Below are 24,256 nucleotides of genomic sequence, written 5' to 3' on the forward strand. Positions count from 1 at the left end.
TTTGAAAAAATGTTTGCCTACAATAGCCATTTATTGAGTTATAACAAATAATTGCACATTACAATTTCTACCAGATAATGAGAATACCAGTAATTATGAACATTTGAAGGGATGTAATTGGTTAATTGAAAAACAATCTAATAACGAACATACAAAACTGAAAGCCATCTGAAATATGCTGGCCTTGTAATCCTATTGTGGATCTTCACACTGAAAATAAACTTTCCTCCTTGTCAATCCTCCCTCCTGCACATTCTGGTTTACACACTGCCCTCCATTCTTGAGAATAATGAGACGGTGTTCCAAATGTCTCCTGAGATATGCCTGTCACACATCCAGGGAGGCATTGGCTTTTATTCACGGAAGCAGGAGGGAAAGCATCTTTGGGAAATGGCTGCCTGAGCCCAGAAGTGGCGGCTGCCTCCCAATGACAGAAGGGACTCAAGCAGTGGAAGTAGTGGGACAACAATAGATATTCTGGGTGGACTTTGAATTTAAATCAACCCAGTATTAGGTAAGTGAAAATTAAAAAAAAATTAAATAGAGGGGAGGGTGATGTACCTCTTTAACCAAATAAATGCAGATACTGTGTGGCCATACAGTAAAATTGAGCATTGTTTGTGATAATCAAGCAATACCAACAACAAATTATATACACAAAAGCGGTAGGTTACCTGATGTATATACATTTGTACTGTATATCTAAAACAGTTCTCCAGAGTGGACTCTGGGGAAGGACAATAGACATAAGGTTAATATTACTTTCCAGGCACCACTGTTCCTGTACACAGCAGAGAGTATATGAAACATGTAGTTATAGTTGGTAAATGTTGACCATGATGCTTACAGTGCACAGTGTAGATTAGCATATCATCACACCATGCACAATCTACAAGCACCAGTGTGTGCTTGTGCGCATTGAAACTTGGCTTGTGCACATTAAAATCATGGTACACCTTTACAAAAAAATTTACCCACATTGATGATTAAAAAAAAGAATTCTGACTTGCCTGTAAATTCCTTTTCTTGGAGTACAACACAGGACTGGTATACAGGACTGGTATTCATAGACTATGGGTTATATGCTGCTACCTTCAGGTAACTGGACCCTGGCAAAACCTGTTGATAGGGCTGCCCCTGGAGTGTACTCATATAACTCAGTGAGGCTGCAGTTTTTAGCAAGCACATAGAAGGGAGGGACCTGTACTGTACTCCAAAATACGGAATCTACAGGTAAGTTGTATTTCCTATTAAGCAATAAAACTGAGAGGTAGGACAACACCATGGCAACCTGAAACTGCCAATAGATCCTCAAGAAACACAAGGATTTAAAGAATCTGAACAAAATGCTCAGATAACAATTTGAAGAATCTTGTGAACAAAGCTTGCATCAGCTGAGGCCTGAACGTTCACTTAGTGGAACTTGGAAAATATTCAGAGGACCAGGTAGTGGCCTTGCAAATCTGGGATAAAGATGCTTGCTGCTGAAAAGTTAACTGGAGATGGGTTTTCTGATGTGCCAGGCAAAAGTAGTGTGGGAAGTAGGGAGTCATCTATGAAGACCTCTAAGTAGAATAACAGGGACTCCGTATTGCGAGACCGTGGGGACCAAGTAGACTCTTGACATCCCTAATCAAATCCAAACAATGTAAGACAATTTCCTTGTCATGTTTTGGGCCAGAAAAGAGGTAAGGGAGGACTAGGTCCTGATTGAGGTGGAAAGAAGAGACCACCTTAGTAAAAAGGAAAGTTTTGGTCTTTAAAAACACCTTGGCCTTGTGCAAAACAAGAAATGGCTCTTTACAAGATAGAAATGCTAACTCAGAAACACCCCTAACAGATGTGATGTCGACCAGGGAGGCAACCATAAAGGTGAGGACTTCCAATGGAATGTCGCTAATTGTTTCAAAGAGGGGTCTCTAAAGAGCAGATGATACCAGCTGAGATCCCAAGGTGAGACCGGAGTTTGAATTGGGGGAATTATATGAGCAACTCCCTGCTGAAAAGTCCTGATAAGGGATTGAGTGGCAAAGTTTCTGAAAAAGAATGGATAAAGCAGAAACATGTCCCTTGAGGGTACACAGGGCCTGACTGAAGAAAGTTAAGACTAGATTGAAGAAAGTTAAGACTAGACTGAAGAAAAGCCAAAATCCAAGTGATCGAGAAATTACCTAGGGTTAAGCCTTCTGTCCTTGCACCATGCAAAGAAGGATTTCCATGTGACAAAGAATGGAACAGAAGAAGCTGTAGGAGACCAACGTTTTCCTGTGGGGTAGAAGTACCTTTCCTAGAGTTACTTCTATAACGAATTAGTCAAGGGTTTCCGCAAAGAGGCAAAACACAATCAAATGGCATGCATAGAAGACGTTTCTTACAAGTATTTACAGCAAACCAAACTTTTGGACACAGAATTGCACATGTGCAAAGAAATTAGAGAAATTCTTAAAACTTGTGAAAAAGTGTAGATATATACTCGCACAGATGGGCACCAACATCCCCTAAATGACGACCAAAATAATCCACTATGTATGGGACTTTAAGACAGCCTAGATTTGAATACAGTGTACACCTCTGTTAAAGTTAATGAATTTATTCAAGTTCTTTAAAACATTAAAATACATCACATTCTAGCCAAACATGGCTTATTCAGAAATCCACAAAATATTTAACAATAAGATATAGATTGTTGCACAGTAGGTTGTTGACCTTCTCACCCTACTCTGAAATATTTATATCCTTTATTGTATCACATCAAATGATTTCCGAAGTTATTGGCTGGCAATAGTAGGGGGGATCTCAACGATCCTTTCACAACGCATTTTGTAGGTTCCAAATATCCCACTTCCTCAGGTTCTGTGAAACACCCAGAGAAACTTCAAAAAGTATCGCCTCAACAAAAAAGCAATTTACACCAATCTGAAAACCCTCAGCTATTAGCCCATGAACAGTTATGCAAACTTCCTGGGAGGAAGAAGGCTTTAGTGCTGTAAACAACCACCTTCAAACCACACAGTGGATCAGCCTATGGTGCAAGTGTCTCTCAAAATAGAGCAAAAAAATAAAAATTTGCACAATGCAGGGCCGGACCTGCAAGAGCAAACAAGGTCTTTATAAGGACTTCAAAACACAATAGAATCCTTAAATGAGGGAACACCCTCAATAGGAACTGTAAGGAAATGGCAGATCCCACTGAAATGGCTGAACCCACTATCAGAATAGACCATTTCTTTTTAAAACCCTTTTCCATAGGCTAAATATCAGTAAAAAGTTTAGGAGGAGTATAAACCTTTTCAGGGCTGAGCCAGTCCTCAAAAGTGCACAAAGAATCTGTGAGTGGGAAAGGTGAGAAAATTCTTTTTAGATATAGCCAGTCACATAGTGGTCTGTTTTGGCTTTGCTTTGTTTTGGAGGTGCCATTAGGCAAAGACACCACTTCATTTAGTGTGTCCATAGTTGAAAGCATTTGCATTAGTGTGTACACAGAAGAAAGAATTTGCTGCAAAGTCATAGCTTGTACCTCACAAGCTTCAGAGGAAGAAAAATCCTCTATTGTTTCCAGCAGAGGATATCCTCAATATTCTATATCCTCAATAGTTTCCTCCGTAAGTTCAAGCAAAAGGGGATTCCTGAAGAAAGTCTGGGGAAAAAAAAAAGAGGATGGGAAGCATTTGTGGCCTCTTGAAACCAAAGGTCTAGAAGTGGTGAAAGTTTTCCATAGAATTTGGACACAGTAGCAGAGAAATCTGTATTTTCCAGAGAGGCCATATGGTACAGATGTCAGATGAAGTAGCGTCATAAAAGGACATTGCTCCGGAACAAGGAAACAGCTATCACTCTCAGCGGTGTTCTGTTTTCCCTGTAGGTTGTCTGCAGAACATGTTATCTGGCCCTTTTTCCTAGCTCCCTTGTGGCTGTGATCTGCCATTGTTAGTGAGGGGATCCTGATTGGGGTACTCATGGTTCAGGAAACAGCATGGATGGGGTTTTACATGTCCAGAGAAGGAGCCACTATAACCCAAGGGTTAATCTAGTTTCTGTGGCTGTGTCTCTGTAAAAGATGCCTGCAGGAACGCAGCAACTTTCTGCACATGTTCTTGGAGGAAAGGACAGGTGAAAACATGTAATCTGGGAGGCATGATGCAGTTTGCTCACATGCTCATTGAGCAGCATTAGAGACAAAATGGCAGGGGTTACCACAAAAAAAATTATTAACACCCAAAACCCCTGCCTACTAAAATGCATAGTGCACAATGCTACTGTGAGTAGTGTTTAAAGCAAGCCAGAAACCAGAGTCCTTATAGAGAGAAACCATGTCTTACTTCATCCACAACGTTGGGCCTATTAGGCTCCAGGATTCACCCATCACCATGGACATACTTCCAAGAGTGTCTTTAGGGTTTGGTAACCATAGAAATGGACAACGGCCCTAGAGCTGAATGGGACCCAGTAGCTAATTTCACACATTTCACTTTGCACCAAGGTGAGCTCCTAATGCAGGATCCATTGCCTGCAGCAAACATTACACGAAACATGGTCCCATATCTGGACTAAGCCTTTAACGTCTTTATTTTGCTATTCTGTAACTGCATATTTTGTTCTGTACTATTTACAGAAACAGTGGTGCCAGACTAGACAGGATGCAGTAGTGCCATGTTTGTGGCCTTTCATCTCACTGTAACCAGTGCAGCAACTGAAGTATCCAATGATTCAAAGAAGAATGGAGCACTATTTTTACACTGAATTAAGATGTCAGAAATATGAGCACACGCTGTATGTATTATCTTGCAGGCTAAAAGAGAAAATCAACGGATTTCCCCATCCACGCTAAACAGTATGGATGGAAGAACCTCCGCTGTCAGCTATGGTAGGATACAGTCACTATACAGCTGATAAATTTCCATGTGGTCAACAGATTTTTAAACTGACTTTTGTCGAGCCTAGGTGAAGCTTGCAGGGCCACCCGCAGCTTGAATTTCGTCTGATGAGCCATATATGGCCAGCTTAGGAGGAACCAGGTTTACATACAAATGGCTTTTCAGATCTAAGGAGTAACTGATTATAACTGATGCACTTACAAAAAAATAGCAACAGAAAGGTCCTCTTGGGGGGGGGGGGGGGCTTAGGGGAATATGCACTGAAAGATTCACCAGGAGCAGCACAGCAGCTTAGTGGTTGGCACTTCTGTCTTGAATCACTGGGGTATTTTGCTTCCAACTTCAGTCAGGACACTAAGGGGTTTATTTACTAAAGCTGGAGAGTCCAAAATCAGACTCCCTTCTGCATAGAAACCAATCAGCTTCTAACCTCAGCTTGTTCAATGAAGCTTTGGCAATGAAACCTGGAAGCTGATTGGTTTCTATGCAGAAGTGAGTCTGATTTTGGACTCTCCAGCTTTAGTAAATAAACCCCTAACTGTCTGAATGGAGCTTGCATGATCTCCCTGTGCTAGCGTGAATTTAGGCCAGGTACTCTGGTTTGCTCCTACATTTCAAAGACATGATGATTGCTTCCTGGCTATACTATGTGTATGCATGTATGTACGCACGTGAATTAGGGACCTTATATTATTAGATCCTAGAGGGCAGAGTCTGATGTGAATGTACAATCTGTGAAGCACTTCATGATATGTCGGTGCCATAAAAATAACTGCCTACAATAAATATAGTAATTTGAAAGTACCTCCATTTTTTTTCTCCGTTTGCACAAGTTGATCTTTTAGGGCTTCAATTTCCTTCTTCAGCTTTGCATTTTCTACACGGAGTTTCTTTTCTTCCCGTAAAGATGCCTGCAAAACTAAAGCCAACATACAAAAATGAAGGTCAGGTTGACTCTGGTAATTATGTGCTTCAACTTTAAGGACATTACATCATTTTGAACTAAAGCTGTATTCACTCCAGATTATCCTCGGTTTTAAACCTGGTCTCTTGGCTCCCCCTTATCCTTATTCCCACATAAAGCTCCAGTCCCCAGTCTTTTCTCTTCTTCTGTTTACAGGAAGCAGGGTTCTTCTGCAAGAATCCACATTCACTGCCTGTATGAAGTGGACACTTCCTATTGCCTGTTCAGCGATTGGGCCCTCTCAGGATTCGGAAGAGGAATCTCAGACAACTGTCAGGGACCAGCTAGGCACATGTGCAGTGCTGGATTACCACCTCCCCACATCCAGAAACAACACTGGTGAAGGACCCAAACTGGCAGACTTAGATAAATATACTGTATCTTACTTTACAAGTTAAGAGGAAAAAAGTGCTGGGTGGGAGGGGTGAGATGGGGGCTGATTTTTGCTGGGCTGATATACTGGTAGGTAGCATGACAGAAAAAAAGAAAATCTATTAAAGCTAAGTGATATGAGCTAGTGGCATCCACGATAATGAAAATTGTCTTGTTAAAATGAACCTTTTCTTTTAAAAAAAAATATTCATACAGTGAAAACAATGAAATTGTGCATATCTGGTAAAATGGCAGTAAGATATATCTGTAATCCAATTTACTAAAATAAAATAAAAAATATTAGGGGATATGGAAAAAAAATGTTGTACACACAATGAGAGGGAGAGGAGGGGGAGGAGCAGAACTTTCCTTTTTGAGTGAAGTTCTGCTTTAAGTACTTTAAGACTAAAGTAGCCCATAGATTGTGCAATTTTCTTTCCCTCCAGAATGGATTTCAGTCAAGAAAATTGCTTGATTCCCCCATCAGCACAGTTAGTGTTGAGTATTGATGGTGGAATCCCTCCCACAGCGTCACTGTGTTCTGCCAGAGAACACAATGATCAATGCTGGTAGCTATAACTGCTGATAGTGATTACATAAAAAATATCCGACAGCCTGGTAGTCCTGAAGTCGATCAATGGATTGACTCCGTTACAACCACCCTGCCGATAGATAGAATTTCATCCAGTCCCTACTGTACAAGCCAAGATTCGATCCATCTATGACCGGCTTTACATTTCTCTATTAGTTTCCTAGTATATGTTTATACAGTACTATAGAGTACAGTGATATAAGTACCCAGCGAGCAAGCTGCCAGTAAAATCTTAACAAGGAGGTAGAAAATTAATTTACAATTAAAAAGGTTCTCTCCACACTACAGGAAAAGCAGGATACAGTGGAATTAAACTCTACCAATGATATAAAAATACAAAAATAAAGGAAAGCAAGGATGCAACTTAAGAAAAATGTGAGTAATAAAACTAGAGTTAACTGCTCTAACAAAACATAATTAAATTTAAGTAAAGTACAGTAAAGAAAAAGGAAAAACAATCAAATTTGTAGACAAAATACTGCAAAGATGTACAGCTGTAAAGCAAATGCAAATATTAAAGTACAGTGAGGAACAGAAGTATTTGAACACCCTGCGAATTTGCAAGTTCTCCCACTTAGAATTCATGGAGGGGTCTGAAATTTACATTGTAGGTGCATTCCCACTCTGAGAGACAGAATTTTTAAAACAAATTCAGGAAATCACAATGTACGATTTTTAAAGAATGTATTTGTCTTGCACTGCTGAACATAAGTATTTGAACACCTGAGAAAATCAGTGTTAATATTTGGTACAGAAGCCTTTGTTTGCAATTACAGGGGTCAAACGTTTCCTGTAGTTTTTGACCAGGTTTGCACACACTGCAACAGGGATTTTGGCTCACTCGTCAACACAGATCTCTAGATCTGTCAGGTTTCGGGGCTGTCGCTGAGCAACATGGAGTTTCAGCTCCCTCCAAAGATGTTCTATTGCATTTAGATCTGGAGACTGGCTAGGCCACTCCAGAACCTTGATATGCTTCTTACGGAGCCACTCCTTGGTTATTCTGGCTGTGTGCTTTGGGTCGTTGTCATGTTGGACGACCCAGCCACGACCCATCTTCAATGCTCTGACTGAGGGAAGGAGGTAGTTGCTCAAAATGTCACAATAAATGGCCCCATTCATCCTCTCCTTAATACAGTGCAGTCGTCCTGTCCCCTTCGCAGAAAAGCACCCCCAAAGCATGATGTTACCACCCCCATGCTTCACAGTAGGGATGGTGTTCTTGGGATGCAACTCATCCTTTTTCCTCCAAACACGACGAGTAAAGTTTAGACCAAAAAGTTCTACTTTGGTCTCATCTGACCACATGACTTTCTCCCATGCCTCCTCTGGATCATCCAGATGGTCATTGGCAAACTTCAGACGGGCCTGGACATGTGATGACTTGAGCAGGGGTACCATCCGTGAAATGCATGATTTGAAATCATGACGGTGTAGTGTTCTACCGACAGTGACCTTTGAAACTGTGGTCCCAGCTCTCTTCATGTCATTGACTAGCTCCTCCCTTGTAGTTCTGGGCGGATTCCTCACCTTTCTTATCATCAGTGATACCCCACGAGGTGAGATCTTGCATGGAGCCCCAGTGCAAGGGAGACTGACAGTCGTCTTTAGCCTCTTCCATTTTCTAACAATTGCTCCAACAGTTGATCTATTTTCACCAAGCTGCTTGGCAATTGCCCCGTAGCCCTTTCCAGCCTTGTGGAGGTCCACAATTTTGTCTCTGGTGTCTTTTGACAGTTCTTTCATCTTGCCCATGGTAGTAGTTGGCGTCTGACTGATTGTAGGGTGGACAGGTGTCTTTAAAGAGCTCAGACAGGTGCTACTAAGTTAGATTAATGAGTGGAGTAGAGGTGGACATTTTAAAGGCACAGTAACAGGTCTTTGAGAGACAAAATTCTTGCTGTTTCTTAGGTGTTCAAATACTTATGTTCAGCAGTGCAAGACAAATAAATTCTTTAAAAATCATACAATGTGATTTCCTGAATTTGTTTTTAAATTCAATCTCTCAGAGTGGGAATGCACCTACAATGTGAATTTCAGACCCCTCCATGATTTCTAAGTAGGAGAACTTGAAAAATCGCAGGGTGTTCAAATACTTCTGTTCCTCACTGTATATCTAAAGGCAAAAGTTTTATTCTGTGTCATATTGGGAGGAGTCTCCTTTACTTTCTGTCTTGGAAACATACCATGAAGTGAGAAGAAATCTCTCCAGTGAGTACCTTCATTGAAAATCACATCTCAAAATGATCAGTATATCCATTGATATATGCAGTCCTAACTCCCTTCCCTCCCAAGCCTTCCTATTGGTCTTTTGACAGGAAGCTTCAATGAGCTCGAGCATAGCTCGAGAGACCGGGGAAGGGCCAAAATTGACTTTTACAGGGTCCCTTTCAGTGAGCCTGCAGTTACGGCATACCACTTCACCCCAACTTGTCTAAAAGGATTGCAATCCTATAAACTAAAGCTGAAGAATTCCTGATCTCCAGGGCAAATGAATAAAAAAAATCTCCGGAGCCTAGGCCATTGCATATCTCTCCAATTATGGAAGAGCGCGTGCTGTCCCTGCCAGGTTCCTGGTAGGCCGTCGTCATTTCCTCTCAAGTGGTGGATTAAAGCAGGAGGAAGAGGAGGGGGAGAATGGGGAATTTCATTTTCTCGAGTGCAGAGACCATTTCTACTATGAGTACAACTGTGACATGAACATCTGTGTACAGTTCACAATGTGTGAAAGAGATCCTCTTCATTATCCCTGCCCCTTTCCCCCCATATCTGTTCCTTCACCAACATATTATCCCCCACCCTTCCACCTTCACCTCCCCTGTTCCCCCAAATACCTGGACATCCATGTAATGTGAACCACCATTATCCGTGACTGTGTCCCACACGTCACTGTTTTTCACCGTTCATCTGTCTCCCCATACCTTACGCAAACTCCCCTCCTACCTGTCTCTATACTCCACTCTTCGCTTGTCCCCCAAAAGCTAATGAAACCCCCCTTACCCATCTCTGTGGTAAACCCATTACCTGTCCCCCATACCTAGGGCAACCCCTTCTGCTCTCCTGTACTCCATACCCAGATTGCGTCTTAAAATTCCAGGACTGTCTTGTGGAATTTGGAACGGTTAACAGAATCCTAATGTCCCACAAATCCGGGCTGTGTCCCACTGCTAGTCAGGTTCCAGAATTCGGGCTGTGTCCCACTGCTAGTCAGGTGCCAGAATGCAAATTGTGCACATGGCTTAGGCTCTTTTGTTGCTCTGTTGAGTGGAGTGATCTATAGTTCTTCCAGACGGTTAGCGTTGTGAAAGACAGGTGCAGTTATTACAATACAGGCAATGCCATGGGAACAGTTGGCCCTTTAATGTTATTTACAATGCAGGTTGTCCTGCTGGTAAAGTAATGGTCTGTTCTGTATTCTTAGTTAATTTAATTGTTAAAATAAAATCTGCTCAAATTAACTTGGTCACTCACATTTCATCTGAGCAATGTGGGACTGTCGCTTACACCATTTAATTGATTTGGCTGCCCTCTGCTCCAAACAATGCTGCAGAGTAGCTCCTGTACCCTTTTTGGAGCTGAGTTTGGTGTGTTTTTGAATAGTGTGCTTTTCAAGCATTTTGTTGCGCCTGTTTCTTTAAAGCATTTGGGGAGCCATTAACAATTTGTGGCACCCAAATGCACATTGCATGTGTTCAGCTACCTATATAATCACATGCAGGTTGCGTGGTGCTGGCTTCTATGTTATTAAAGCTGGCTTCTAGCTCTGGGTGAGATTTGTCCTGACACTTTTAATAGTATCACAAAGAGAATAAAATTAAGGTCACATTTTAGGATACTGTAGTTTCACAATTTGGGAACATTGATTTGGATTAAAGGCTGTGGCAGTCAAGCTTCAATGCGATTCCAATATCCTAGTAGGAAGCATATATTAAAATGCAAGCAATTGGTTTGTGTCTACAATAAAGAGGACAGAATATCTTTCAGAAGGAAGACTCTTCTTAACCTAGTCAATTTTCTTACTTGCTTTCTCTTTTAGAAGTGCAACTTGCTGTTTCAAATACTCAATGACATGGTCAGCTTCTGAGGCCCTCTGCTCTAGTCTGTTCAATGTTGGGTTACTGGCAGCCATCTTCCCCAGAAACCGCACAACAAACCTAAATGAAAAAAAAATGTAAGGCAGAGGAAGTAACCAGAAGGGAACATATTAAAAAATGTTGCAAATAACTTATTATAGTAGTTGTGAACATGCAATGTTAGAGGAACTATATAGGCACCATAACTGCTTTTGCTTAGTTTCAGAAAAGATCTTTCTTGCCTTTTTTTTTACAAGGTTAAAAAATTCTATCATGTGACCATGCATCTCTTCTTCCTGATAGTATGTGGCAAGGTTACAGGACACTGCGCAGACACACAGAGTGCCTGTATTCCACAGTCTGTTCAGCCTGAGGCAAGAAGTAGGATATGCTTGAACAGGGGGCATGTTCAAGAGGCAGGCTGTGATGACTGGCAGAATCAACCACATACTTCAGATGGAAGAAGTACATGAAAATGAAAGACTATTATTTATAAAATACACATACAGTCATGGCCGAAATTGTTGGCACCCTTGATATTTTTCCTGAAAATCATGTATTTCTCACGAAACGTATTGCATTAACACATGTTTTGCTATACACATGTTTATTCCCTTTGTGTGTATTGGGACAAAACAAAAAAAGGGAGGAAAGAAAGCAAATTCGACATAATGTCACACAAACCTCCAAAAATGGGCTGGACAAAAGTATTGGCACCCTTTCACAACTGCGGATAAATAAGAATGTTACAAGCATGTGATGCTCCTGTAAACTCACCTGGGGCAAGTAACAGGTGTGGGCAATATAGAAATCACACCTGAAAGCAGATAAAAAGGAGAGACGTTCACTTAACCTTTGCATTGTGTGTCTGTCTGTGCCACACTAAGCATGGACAACAGAAAGAGGAGACGAGAACTGTCTGAGGACCTGAGAACCAAAATTGTGGCAAAATATCAACAATCTCAAGGTTACAAGTCCATCTCCAGAGAACTAGATTTGCCTTTGTCCACAGTGCGCAACATTATCAAGAAGTTTGCAACCCATGGCACTGTAGCTAATCTCCCTGGTCGTGGACGGATGAGGAAAATTGATGAAAGATTGCAACGCAGAATAGTCCGGATGGTGGATAAGCAGCCCCAAACATGTTCCAAAGACATTCAAGCTGTCCTGCAGGCTCAGGGAGCATCAGTGTCAGCGCGAACTATCCGTCGACATTTAAATGAAATGAAACGCTATGGCAGGAGACCCAGGAGGACCCCACTGCTGACACAGAGACATAAAAAAGCAAGACTACAGTTTGCCAAAATGTACTTGAGTAAGCCAAAAGCCTTCTGGGAAAACGTCTTGTGGACAGATGAGACCAAGATAGAGCTTTTCGGTAAAGCACATCATTCTACTGTTTACCGAAAACGGAATGAGGCCTACAAAGAACAAAACACAGTACCTACGGTAAAATATGGTGGAGGTTCAATGATGTTTTGGGGTTGTTTTGCTGCCTCTGGCACTGGGTGCCTTGACTGTGTGCAAGGCATCATGAAATCTGAGGATTACCAAAGGATTTTGGGTCGCACTGTAGGGCCCAGTGTCAGAAAGCTGGGTTTGCGTCCAAGATCCTGGGTCTTCCAGCAGGACAATGACCCCAAACATACGTCAAAAAGCACTCAGAAATGGATGGCAAAGAAGCGCTGGAGAGTTCTGAAGTGGCCAGCAATGAGCCCAGATCTAAATCCCATTGAACACCTGTGGAGAGATCTTAAAATTGCTGTTGGGAAAAGGTGTCCTTCCAATAAGAGAGACCTGGAGCTGTTTGCAAAGGAAGAGTGGTCCAAAATTCCGGGTGAGAGGTGTCAGAAGCTTATTGATGGTTATAGGAAGCGACTGATTTCAGTTATGTTTTCCAAAGGGTGTGCAACCAAATATTAAGTTAAGGGTGCCAATACTTTTGTCCAGCCCATTTTTGGGGTTTTGTGTGACATTATGTCATATTTGCTTTTCTGCCTCTGTTTTATATTTGTTCCAATACATACAAAGGGAATAAACATGTGTATAGCAAAACATGTGTTAATGCAATACCTTTTTTGTGTGAAATACTTGATTTTCAGGAAAAATATCAAGGGTGCCAACAATTTCGGCCATGACTGTATGTTAAAGCACACAAAAATAAATTAATATTTTGGGTAACATACACTTTAAACATGACACCCGAGTGTGTTAGCACTTACAGCCCTATTGTACATAATAGCCCACACTCCCCATTAGGACCCATACACACGGAGTTTAGCCCTGCGCAAAGGGCAAAAGTGCACCACCCAGCCTTGGTGCTGTCAGTCTGTCAACATTTATGAGAGGCTGATGACTGCTGCAGCTGGACAGTGCACCTAGCACTGCCAACGTATAGGTTAGTATAAGCCCCAAGGACAATCGTATGAAACGCAGACTGCTTGCATTCTGGGTAATTGTCCAGCCGCAGCAGCTGTCAGCCTCTCAGAGTTTGACAGGCTGCTGGCATCGGAACTGAATGGTGCACCTGTGCTCTCAGCCGCTGGAGCTTCATGCACTTAGGCTAAATGCCCAGTGTGCATGGTGCTTTAGGCTGAACACAAGTTGTAATTCATACACAAGGTTGATCTGTGCCGCAGCAGAAATGAGAGTTGGCTGATAATTGGTCTCTACACTTGTTGAGATACACTCCAACATATTCAAGTATCAATATACCCACAAGTATTATGTGCTTTAGCAGACTTCATTCTTCATCTACAAAGGTGGATGCTTTGATACTTATTTCCAAGATACATAAAAAGATCAGTTTAAAACTGTTTTGCAATTAGACACAACCGTTTTACAAAAACATAACACTTTCTATAACAGAAAACAAGCTGGTGGAATTAAAAATAATACAAATCACACTAGACAGATAAAAAATGAAAAGCTAATTTTGATCTTAAAGTGGTTGTAAAGCCTTGGGGTTTTCTACCTTAGTGTATTTTATGCATTAAGGTAAAAAACTTTCTGTGCTGCCCGAGAGCAGCAGCTCTCCCAGCTCTGTCCCTCACTGCACAGATTGATAGCAGCAGGAGGCCATTGGCTCCCGCTGCTGTCAATCAAATTCAGTGATGAGGTAGCAGGGGGCAGAGCCGAGCTCCCCATTTGTGTCAATGGATGCAAAGTGGTTTGGGAGTGAGACCGCACGAGTGCCCCCATGGGAATCAGCTTTCTAGGCAGGTACTAGCCGAAGTGGAGGAGCCAGGAGCACCAGCAAAAGACCCCAGAAGAGTAGGATAGAAACTGCTCTGTGTAATAACATTGCAGAGCAGGTAAGTATTATATATTTGTTATTTTAAAGGAAAAAAATGAACCTTTAATGTAACGTTAATCTTTCATGTAATTAATATAGTGTTAAAAAACAATACTGTTAAACATGGTTTCCTTTTTTTTTGGTTACTTAATATATTTACAAGTACAAACATATTGGACATTATGGGGTTTATTTACTAAAGCTGGAGAGTCCAAAATCAGACTCCCTTCTGCATAGAAACCAATCAGCTTCTAACCTCAGCTTGTTCAATGAAGCTTTGGCAATAAAACCTGGAAGCTGATTGGTTTCTATGCAGAAGGGAGTCTGATTTTGCACTCTCCAGCTTTAGTAAATAAACCCCAATATGTCAACAATGGTATAAATGTTAACAGGAATTGCATCTGCCATCTCTGAGAAGGATGAAGGTGGTTAAGGACAAAAAGCACATGTTTAGAAATAAACAGCAGACAGAGAACCAAGTTACATTCAACAAAGACAAAGTGCTGTATTACACATTCTGTAATAGTATACCTAAAAATGACAGCAATAGGACTTTATAAATCATAATACCATGATTATTAGCAACATTTTGTTAAGTATTTTACTGTGTGTTTGAGAGGATAAGAGTAAAAGGTCCCACAAGCAGCACATGTTTTAGTGATCAATCATGCAGCAAAGAGGAAGCCAAATGTCATTAATGAACAAGCTGTAAAACTAGCAACTGTATAGAACCTGAACATGCATTAGAGGCGCTTCAGCAGCAAACATTAACAACCAGAAATCTGAGAAGACTTTTTCAAATAAGGATTGCTTCCATAATGTCAAGTGATAACTATCCAGAAACTGCTGGAAATGCAGAATAGAAGCCTGTAGCTTTTGTGTACAACAATAAATGACACACTTCTGTAAATCAGATTGTGCGAGTATATCACACTATGCCTTTCATCCTTATGTTAAAGACAGCAGACCATCAACTAAATAAAAGATATGCGTTACCTTGAAGAGCAGTGCAGTTAGTTTCTGACGGAGGGGAAAGAAAGACTATTTGGAATCAGACTGAGCTCTTCTGGAACTTGCAGCAACTGGTTCCTGTCACTCAAGGGGTGACATTCTTTAGCCTGCTCTGATCTCCCAGTCATCTGAGAACAGCCAGCACTTGTGCCTAGCTGGACCTAATCTGCCCATGTCAGTGACATCCCAAACCCCAGGAGAAAAACAGAACACAACAGAAGTTGTGCTCACATGCAGTATGTTTCACAGCTGTCATAACTATGACCATCCCAAGAAATAAAGTGAAAGACAAAGTTACACAGTTTTTTGTTTTTAAAGAACTAAGCTCCCTCATTCAGCATTACCTATTTTTAATCCTTATGCTCCTAGCATTAGTAAATAGACAGGAAAATATAATTACTTATTTTAACCTTTTTCTTTAAATGTCTTCATTTGCTTCCTGGTTTCTGGACTAGGCCAAATTTATGTCATACAGTACATCCCAGGAGTCTTCATGGGCATTTTTTTCATTCATCTGGAGGAGGGATTTCTCAGCTAAGCACACCTTCCTGTCTGCATGCCTGAGCTAAGGGAATGGGGATTTCAGGATGTCAGTGCTACATTAATCATCATCTGCCCTTAGTCCTGGTACACAGCTGTGCATTCTGCGATTTGCACGGACCCGAGAGCCCATTCGCTTGAATGGACTCCCGCGTCCCAGGACACGCAGGGAAGAAAAGTCCCTGCACTACTTTGGAAATCACAGCTTGCACGGGAACTGAGGTTCCCAGTACGGTTGGGATTTCCAGTTAGAATTAATGGCACCCACCCGCGGGTCCACATTCCTCTGAGTGTCACACGGCGGCACCACCCACACAGATATGAACCAAGGGTTACTCAAGATGGTCATGTCTAAAAAATGCTAGGGGGGAATTTTTCAACATGATTTCCCAACAACATAAAGTATTTTGACATGGATAAATGAGTTTGGTTTGGATGTTAAGGCCTCCTGCACACAGTGCTTAAAAAGCCACAAGTGGTTTTTTTATGCCTGTATGTTGGCCTATGTGTCATGCACACATAGGCATTTACATGAGCATTTGAAGAGAAGCATTTACAGAAGGAAATAAATGAACCAAGGGTGCGTTCTGAGAAGAGATTTTGAGCAGAAAAATGCACTTATGAGCATAAATGCATTTAAAGCACACATACACATGGACATATGCTCACAAATGCATTCCAATGGCCAGAATAAATTATTGGTCTGGCCAGCAGAAAGCACTTACACTCAATCTGTGCATGCTTAATAACAGGAAGTATAAGGTTTACTGATTAAACAATAATGAGCCAATAAATCAATGAAAGTTCTTGCCATAACTCTCAAAACATAGGGGGGAAATCTCTGGGATCAATGAGTGATTATTCCCTTTTATTGATAAAAAAACTTAACTGTCTTATTAAGACCCCAGCATTTCCAACTCACTGTAAGACTGCCTCTACCTAACTATAAACCTGGGAGGCAAGCTACTCACATTATAGCATTAAAAGAGATGTATGGTCAAAACTTTGTTGGTCATACTTCTCTTCTTGATCACAGGAGTACACTTAATTTCACTCTCCTGTGACCCACAGTCAGCTTATTGTGGGTGTATTGTCTGCTGTTAGCTGACATCAGAGTCACCACAGGTACTGGAAGGATCCCAAACCTATTGTTGGGATCCACCCAGCTACTTCATGAACATCTGGCTCTGGCTCTCAGTGCACCAGCTGAGAGCCGAAGCCAGCTACTCCCATCCCCTCTCCGGCCTGGTGCTCCAGTTATCACTGGAGGGGCAGAGTGAAGAGCGGTGACTGATAGTCTTCTCATAGCAGGGAGCATTTACTAAGAGCTCAGCGACCAGTGGTCATGTAATCGCTCAGTTCTCTGCCTTAGGGCTAACGTGGGACAGCTGCAGCATTACACCAATGATGTGAGTATGGCAAACAATTTCATGTAGCCCGTCTGCTGGTTGCAGATATACACAATTAATATTTTATATATACTAAATTGGAAAAAAAATGTTTTCTAGTCCTGAATATAATAAAGAAGATATATATTTAAAAAAAACCCCACTATATATTCCTTTTAAGCATGCAATGCAACTGGGAACAATTCCAATTAGTGGTGCACCAAAATGAAAATTCTGGTGCCGAAACTGATACCGAAAATTCAGAATGCAAGTGGCCAAAAACCGAACCGAAACCGAAATGTCTGCATATGTGGGGATGGGGAGGCTCCAATTTTTTTTTTACTTTAATGTATTGTTTTGTTTTTAACTTAGGATTTTATTGCTATAACATAGGGGACCAATAGTCCCCTATGTGATAGCATATAAATGACAGGTCCGCATCGTAGGGGGTGGGGTGGGGTGGGCAGTGTGTGCAAGGAGGGGCCAGGAGAGGAGCAGTGTATACAGTGAGGGAGCAGTGTATACAGAGAGGCTCCCTAACGTTCTGTCACTATATGCGAGTGCCGTTTTTTAAATGTAATTACCGGCTTTTTTTTCTTCACTATAGCTCAGAGAATGAGCTGTCACTCTCCCCAAAGCTAAAGGAAACAAAGGGGCGGGGTCACTGGGTAATATCACTAGGTGACCCTGCCCCTTTGTTTCCCTTAGCCCTCTGAGAATAACAGCTCCTTCTCTGAGCTATTGTAAAGGGAAAAAAAGCCAGCAATTACATTTTGAAAATGTCATTGTTTTTAAATGCAATTGTCAGCTTTTTTTTTTTTCTTCACTATATCTCATAGAAGGAGCTGTCATTCTCAGAGGGCTAAAGGAAACAAAGGGGCAGGGGTCACCCAGTGACATTACCCAGTGACCACACTTCTTTGTTTCCTTTAGCTCTGGGAGAGTGACAGCTCATTCTCTGAACTAGTGAAGAAATAAAGCCGGTAGTTACATTTAAAAACCGGCAGTGACATATAGGCAGCCAGTCACTGTAAACACTGCTCCTCTCCTTTCTTTCTCCACCCCCCCCCCCACATCTGCAGTACACACAATCTCCTGTTTCGGTCGATATATATTGGCAGCCGAAATTTCGGTGCATCCCTAATTCCAATTCCAAGCAAGTACCCAAGGTCCATGTAAAACTAAGCAGTGAGCTATACATACTGTAAAGTATATTTCAGCACGCTGCAGAACACCTATATTTCAGCATACTGCAGCTGCAGCCCACCAGTCACTTTCAAATATCCAAGTTCACTTTAGTTTGGTGATTGTCAGAAGCATTTATAATAGACATTTTTCAGATTCTCTATGTGTGAGGCAGCAAGGAGGGTGTTTACAAGCAGATCTGTGTATAGATAACCAAATTGCTGACAAAGGGGAGTGGGAGTGGACTGCTTCACTACATTTTTAACATTATCAATCGAATTGTTGTAATTTGGCTTGTAAGAATCTGGATTCATGTTGTATCTTGTGTAATGTCGTGGGGAAGTTATTAAGATATTTCTTTATTGGATTCAACAATCTCTGGTCTAATGCACCCATTGATGTATAGTTTGAATTTATAGATACAATAATCATATATTTAGGTCACCCCTAAATGGGCGGCAGTAGTGGTAGGTGACTGTATGGATGCAAAGGGCCTTCTGGAAATGGGTTCGGTGCGTATCCTGTTTTTCTGAGCCTGCCTAGCGGGCATTCTTACATTGGTGGTAGTCTGTCCCCTCCCTGATTTTACTTAGCTGGCGTGAGTTGTATTTAATGTATATTATTTCTTCTGATTTCTTTATTTAATGTATACCACTAGATGGTGGTGGTGGCCATGTGCCTGTTTAAAACATGTCATTAGAGGTCGCTGGTTGTGGCGCCCGGGGCACTATTTACATGTTGTTGTTGGCGATTTTGATACGCACCTGCGCGGTGGTCTCTGTGGTGTTGTTGGGTTGGTTTTGCCGGAGGTGTCCCTGCCCTGCTTCTTTGCTGTTGCTGTGGGTTGGATGGGGCAGAGTGCCATGCATGTGTGGCCACATCATGGCACCGTTTTTGTGTCATGGAGCACACATATATATAAGGCTGAGTACTGTTGAATTGCTGATGGTGGTGAGAAAAAAATTATATTGGTGAGTTCACTGAGGACTATGCATTGGATATATTACTTTGGTGATATCTATGCATCCTCTTGACCTTAAAATGGATTGTTTTTTTGTCATTTTACATTTAGATCAATGGCTTTCCAGCCCTTTGTTGGATGTTATCTATTTACATGAGGCATATATTATCTTCCTTTTGGAATTAGGAATCCTATTTAGGATAAACATCAGGTATATATTCTTCAACAACATTGTTTGGTTGGATGGTTGGATTCCTAGGGATAGGGAACCTATATAGGACCCTCCCTGGGAATCTATAGTTTATCAATCTGTTTTTGTTATCAATATCCCTACCTTGTATTCCCCTCCTGCAGCACACTGAATACTGCTCTCTGCCCTTATTTGTGGGTGGACCTGTTGAATCATCTGCCGATAATTGGTTATCATCTCTTACTGTGTAGACAAGCTATTTCCTGATCTGAAGGATTTGGTAAGAAACTTACTAACTTCCCATTTGCATTGACCCTACACACTCATCTGATATCATTAGCAGCAAAATATGGATTGAAATAGAGTTTTTTTCTAATAGAAGAGATTGGATATCTATTATTTATTTCAGGTACTTATATAGCACCGTCAATTTACGCAGTGCTTTACATATATATTGTACATTCACATAAGTCCCTAACCCTCAAGGGGTGTACAATCTAAAGGTCCCTAACTCACAATCATATACAAGGGCCAATTTAGACAGGATCCAATTAACCTACCAGCATGTCTTTGGAGTGTGGGAGGAAACTGGAGTACCTGGAGGAAACCCACGCAGGCACAGGGAGAACATGCAAACTCCAGGCAGGAGGTGCCGTGGCTGGGATTCGAACCAACAACCCTAGTACTGCCAGGTGGAAGTGCTAACCATTTAGCCACTGTATCAACAGTAAGATGTGTATTTGAACCCATCTAAAACTGTTGTAATACTTGTTGTATTGTGGATTATTTATAGGTTATTGATTACAATTTTTTAGTTCCTCCACAGTGCGATACAACTACATCTCCAGAGGAAGCCCGATGGGTGAAACATGTCGAGATTTATCACACAGCATAATTAATCGGTTGGAACCTTTATCCTGTGAGATTTATTGAACACCATGTCTTGCACCGTTTTTATTAATTCTGTATGTCAGCTTTTAAACTTTACAGTCGTCAATGGTTTTATCTTAAACAATTGTATAATGTTTAAATGACCTTGCACCCACAAAGTCCTCTTTTGAAGGAAGGGGCTCTCTCCTATTTTCTATGTATAGATGAAAAACGGATTAAAGCTAATGTCCGCCAGAGATCTCTAGAGACAAAATCACCAGTGGCAGGCTAAAGAGGCTACCTATCTGTTCCTATAGAACGGCTATCTCTATAGCCAGATGCAGTGGAATGTCACGTTGTCGCTAGCTTGAATGCTGTTGAATCTTGATCGTTAGCAATGGAAACAACTTTCTTTCTCAGCTACAGAAGGAGAGATTCTATAGGAACAACAGGCAGTCACATACCAATCCTGCTGCTAGTGATTTTGACAAATCACCAGAGGCAGAATCGCCCATCTGACATCAGCCTTACTGAGCACATAGGCTCTGCTTCCAGTATGCATCTACAAGCTTCTTTTACATTTTTTGCTAGAGTGTACCTTTAAGTTTCACATTAAGGAATGGTGTCTGAACTGGCTGTTGGGAAAGCCTACACTTGTTCATTACAAAACAAAACAGCCAAAGGAGGACAGCTGCAACAAAGTCTGAGAGGTAACTAAGCAATAAAACGTGTATGGTCATATTACTTGATGACAAACCAGGCCTACTGTATCATTGCCCCAAAATAGCCTTGCTACTAATAATCAACTCAGTTATTTAGACTAGTAACAAGAGAAGTTGTGAAACATGTCTGATAAGTTAGCAAGCAAGGAAGCATTTCTGTAACCCTGATAGCTACTCAAGCTTCAATGATGTGATACTTTCGACTGAGATCAGAACTACATGGCTACCCAAAGTGTTTCAAAGCAAAGTATTCCAGTACAAGCTTCCCAACATTTCCATTAAAAACAGCTAGCCTACCATTAACAGCACATGCAGCTATGCAATGGACTGGACCAGATCTTTGGAGAAAAATAGAATTGTTTCATAACAATTTAATTATTTTTACACATGCTTTTAATCTGTTATTTTACTATATAACCCAGCTTCTAAACATTTTGGAATTACTTTGGGATTAATTTACAACCCCAATTCAAAAAAAGTTGGGATGCTGTGTAAAATCCACATAAAAACAAAATGATTTGCAAATCATGTAACCCCAAATTTTATTCTCAACAGAAAATATATCAAATGTTTAAACTGCGAAAATGTACTATTTTAAGAAACAAATAAGGTAATGTTGAATTTGATGGCAGCAACACATCTCAAAAATGTTTATGGGGGTGTCCAAGGCAGCCGTGAAGAGATGCTGTCCCTTGAAGAGTATGGTCAGCAAAAGCCTTTGCACGCCTGTACCTGCTGCCCAAGATTTCAACCACAGAGCTCTCAGCAAATTTACTGATAGGAGACTTGTGCAGGCAATAGGATTGGAGATTTCCACTAACCTGTCCACGGTGTAGTTTAGGGTTGTCGATATGAACTTTAAACAGCCCAGGACTGGGAAGTCAGTTCCAAGGGAAGCTAGATCGCTTTTCATAAGCACAATCCATTCCCCTAATGATTGACAGACTAGCATCATGACCATTGCAGGTTGTAATTTAGGGCCTGCCAGGGAAAACAAGGATTTTGAAAGAATCCCCAAAGTCTATTTATGGGATCTTTAAAGAGGAACGCCAGTCCCCAGTGTTTTCACCCCACCCCTCCTTGCACATGCCACCATCTTTGGATAACGTGCGCATCTGCACATGTGCTGAGGCCCTGCCATGTCCTGAAGACATTAGCTCATGTAAGGGTTTCCCTTGTATGCATTCACAATGCTGGTATCTAGAATCTTGAAACCTGCAGTGTCTGTGCATAAGTGTGGGGAACCCCTGTGCATGCGTAGTTGTGCTGCAGGTCTCTGCTGGATCCTGAAGCCCTGTGCCACATCTGTGCATGCACAGAAACCCACAGCATGCAAGCCCCTATCAATAAATCTGCCTCCTGGGATGTGTGACATAGACACTCAAGGAGGTAGTCGAAGGGCACAACGTTTTAGTGCTACACTAAAAAGGTCAGAAACCTTTAAAAAAAGGTATTTTTATCCAACTGTGTGTGGGGGGGGGGCCAGGTGGAAAAAAGTTGGGTGAAAGTCTGCTTTAAACACCAGAGCATTCCCTCAGAAATCACCAGTGCTTTATAAAAAAAAAAAAAAAAAAAAAACAGAAATCGAATGATAAATAGCAAGAACAGCCCACTCAAATGAATATAGGGTTTTAAACATTTGGAAGGTATGAACAGTTTATCAAGAGTTTCTATAAAGGAAATCTTAGGACCTTTAAGGGATCCTAGACAGGTAGCAGCACTAGTAGAAGCCACAGGCTGTTCTTCCATTTTTAGGCTGTGCATTCTAAATAACTGTCAAAATGGCCTCTCCAAGCATGAGAGCAATGGCAGTTGACTGTGACTCCTCTGGGGCAACATCATTTATCAAGAATTTTTGAGATTCTTCATAAGAAAGAGCCTCCACAGAAGAAGCTGCTAAGGCTGCAGGCAGATCTATATAACTGCAGTGAAATCCTCCTGAGATAAAACTGAGGATTGATCCACTCCAATGGAACCAAAGACTAATCAGAAAACTGTAGAAAAGAAATGCATAGATAAGTGCAGAGATTCAAGTAAGGTATGGTCTTTCTTCCCTACAATGTCAGGTCGTTGAGAAGTACCACTTCAGAACTGGATATGGACAGAAGAACTACTCCCTTTGTGTCTGGGATCTGACATGTCATGCTGCAAGGCAGTGACACCTTAGCTTCGAATACCAGGCAAACCATTATTATTCAGTAAATGGCTGCAGGAGAAATGCAGAAGGTCACTGTAGGTGTCAGCAAGGACTATTCAAGATTGAACTGCACATCTGTTGCGGTAAAGAACGATTGCGAGAAGGTGCTACCTCACACTGAATGATGGGAATAGGGGGGCAGGAAGCTCAGCGTTCCGATCCTCCGTGTTTTAATACTTTGCATTGTAAACCAATGGAAAATAGGAATAACAATGTCAGCCTACACAGCTTACTCAAAAATGGAGTCTTCAGAGACAGGGTTACACAAGAGACTGTGCCATGGCTCTGGACCCAGAAAGTGCTCTGTAGCTAACTAATACAGTATACAAGGGTCTGGATAGTGTCACAATGTGTAGCTCAGTTCCCGAAGTGCACATTTCACGGAAGTCCCACAATCATCCAGTCCAGAGAAGTCTGGGTACAACCTTCAAAACTATTGCTGAGGATACACCAATACAAATAGCTGCATGTAGGAAAGTCTGCATTAAGTAAAATAAAATCATCTTAAAAACAAGAAAAAATATTTAACAATTTTTCCATAGAGAAAGAGTGTCTGTTCTCCTAGGACACTAGCAAACAGTGAGGCATACTGGGAGTGGGAGGGGTAATACCATCTGGTCACCATTATTTTTTGCCAGTTTCCAAATCCTCCTATAGGTGTCAGCATAGCCCAACAGTTTCTGAATCCCCAATAAAGAAGAAAGAAAAATGATTACTCATCAATAGGGATGAAGCCTGGTTTTGGTCCAAACTTAGGTTAGGATTGAACCTGGAAGCAAGTTGTCACTCCCACCAAATCAGTGCTCAATGAGCCAAGCCATGGCCGGGGCATTCCCCAATCCACAGCCACATGTAACAAAAGGGTGGGGATGCTCGTGATATCACTTACCTAATAGGGCCACATGACCATATTTGGACAATATTATATCAATGTTAAAAGCATTCCTGCCCCTTTGTTATGTGTCACTGTGGGACAGAAAATGCCCTGCCCGCAACTGATGGGGTGCTGGAGGAGTGACAGC

General features: G+C 41.5%; 1 protein-coding gene and 1 long non-coding RNA gene across 4 annotated transcripts in view; one reads left to right on the plus strand and one right to left on the minus strand.

Moving 5' to 3' along the window:
• The window catches only part of AIMP1 (aminoacyl tRNA synthetase complex interacting multifunctional protein 1), a 114,116-nt gene that overhangs the window by 31,244 nt on the left and 58,616 nt on the right, over positions 1–24,256 (minus strand). For 2 of the 3 annotated variants that reach the window (XM_089680501.1, XM_089680499.1), the window contains 2 exons: positions 10,823–10,956; positions 5,680–5,793 (listed from right to left, as the gene is read on the minus strand). In XM_089680501.1, coding sequence (XP_089536627.1) covers positions 5,680–5,793; positions 10,823–10,931 — 223 coding nt within the window. In that variant the 5' untranslated portion in view covers positions 10,932–10,956. Of the gene's footprint in view, positions 1–5,679; positions 5,794–10,822; positions 10,957–15,166; positions 15,323–24,256 lie in introns of those variants that run through there. The other variant, XM_089680500.1, reaches the window with a different exon arrangement.
• Positions 14,038–24,256, plus strand: part of LOC149459830 (uncharacterized) — a 43,470-nt gene continuing 33,251 nt past the window's right edge. The window contains exon 1 of the long non-coding RNA XR_016313183.1: positions 14,038–14,189. This is a non-coding gene — a long non-coding RNA (uncharacterized LOC149459830). The remainder of the gene's footprint in view (positions 14,190–24,256) is intronic.

This window comes from Staurois parvus, unplaced genomic scaffold (genome assembly GCF_062004578.1).
Source record: "Staurois parvus isolate SC_StPar_1 unplaced genomic scaffold, SC_StPar_1.0 ptg000244l, whole genome shotgun sequence".
Lineage (NCBI taxonomy): Eukaryota > Metazoa > Chordata > Amphibia > Anura > Ranidae > Staurois > Staurois parvus.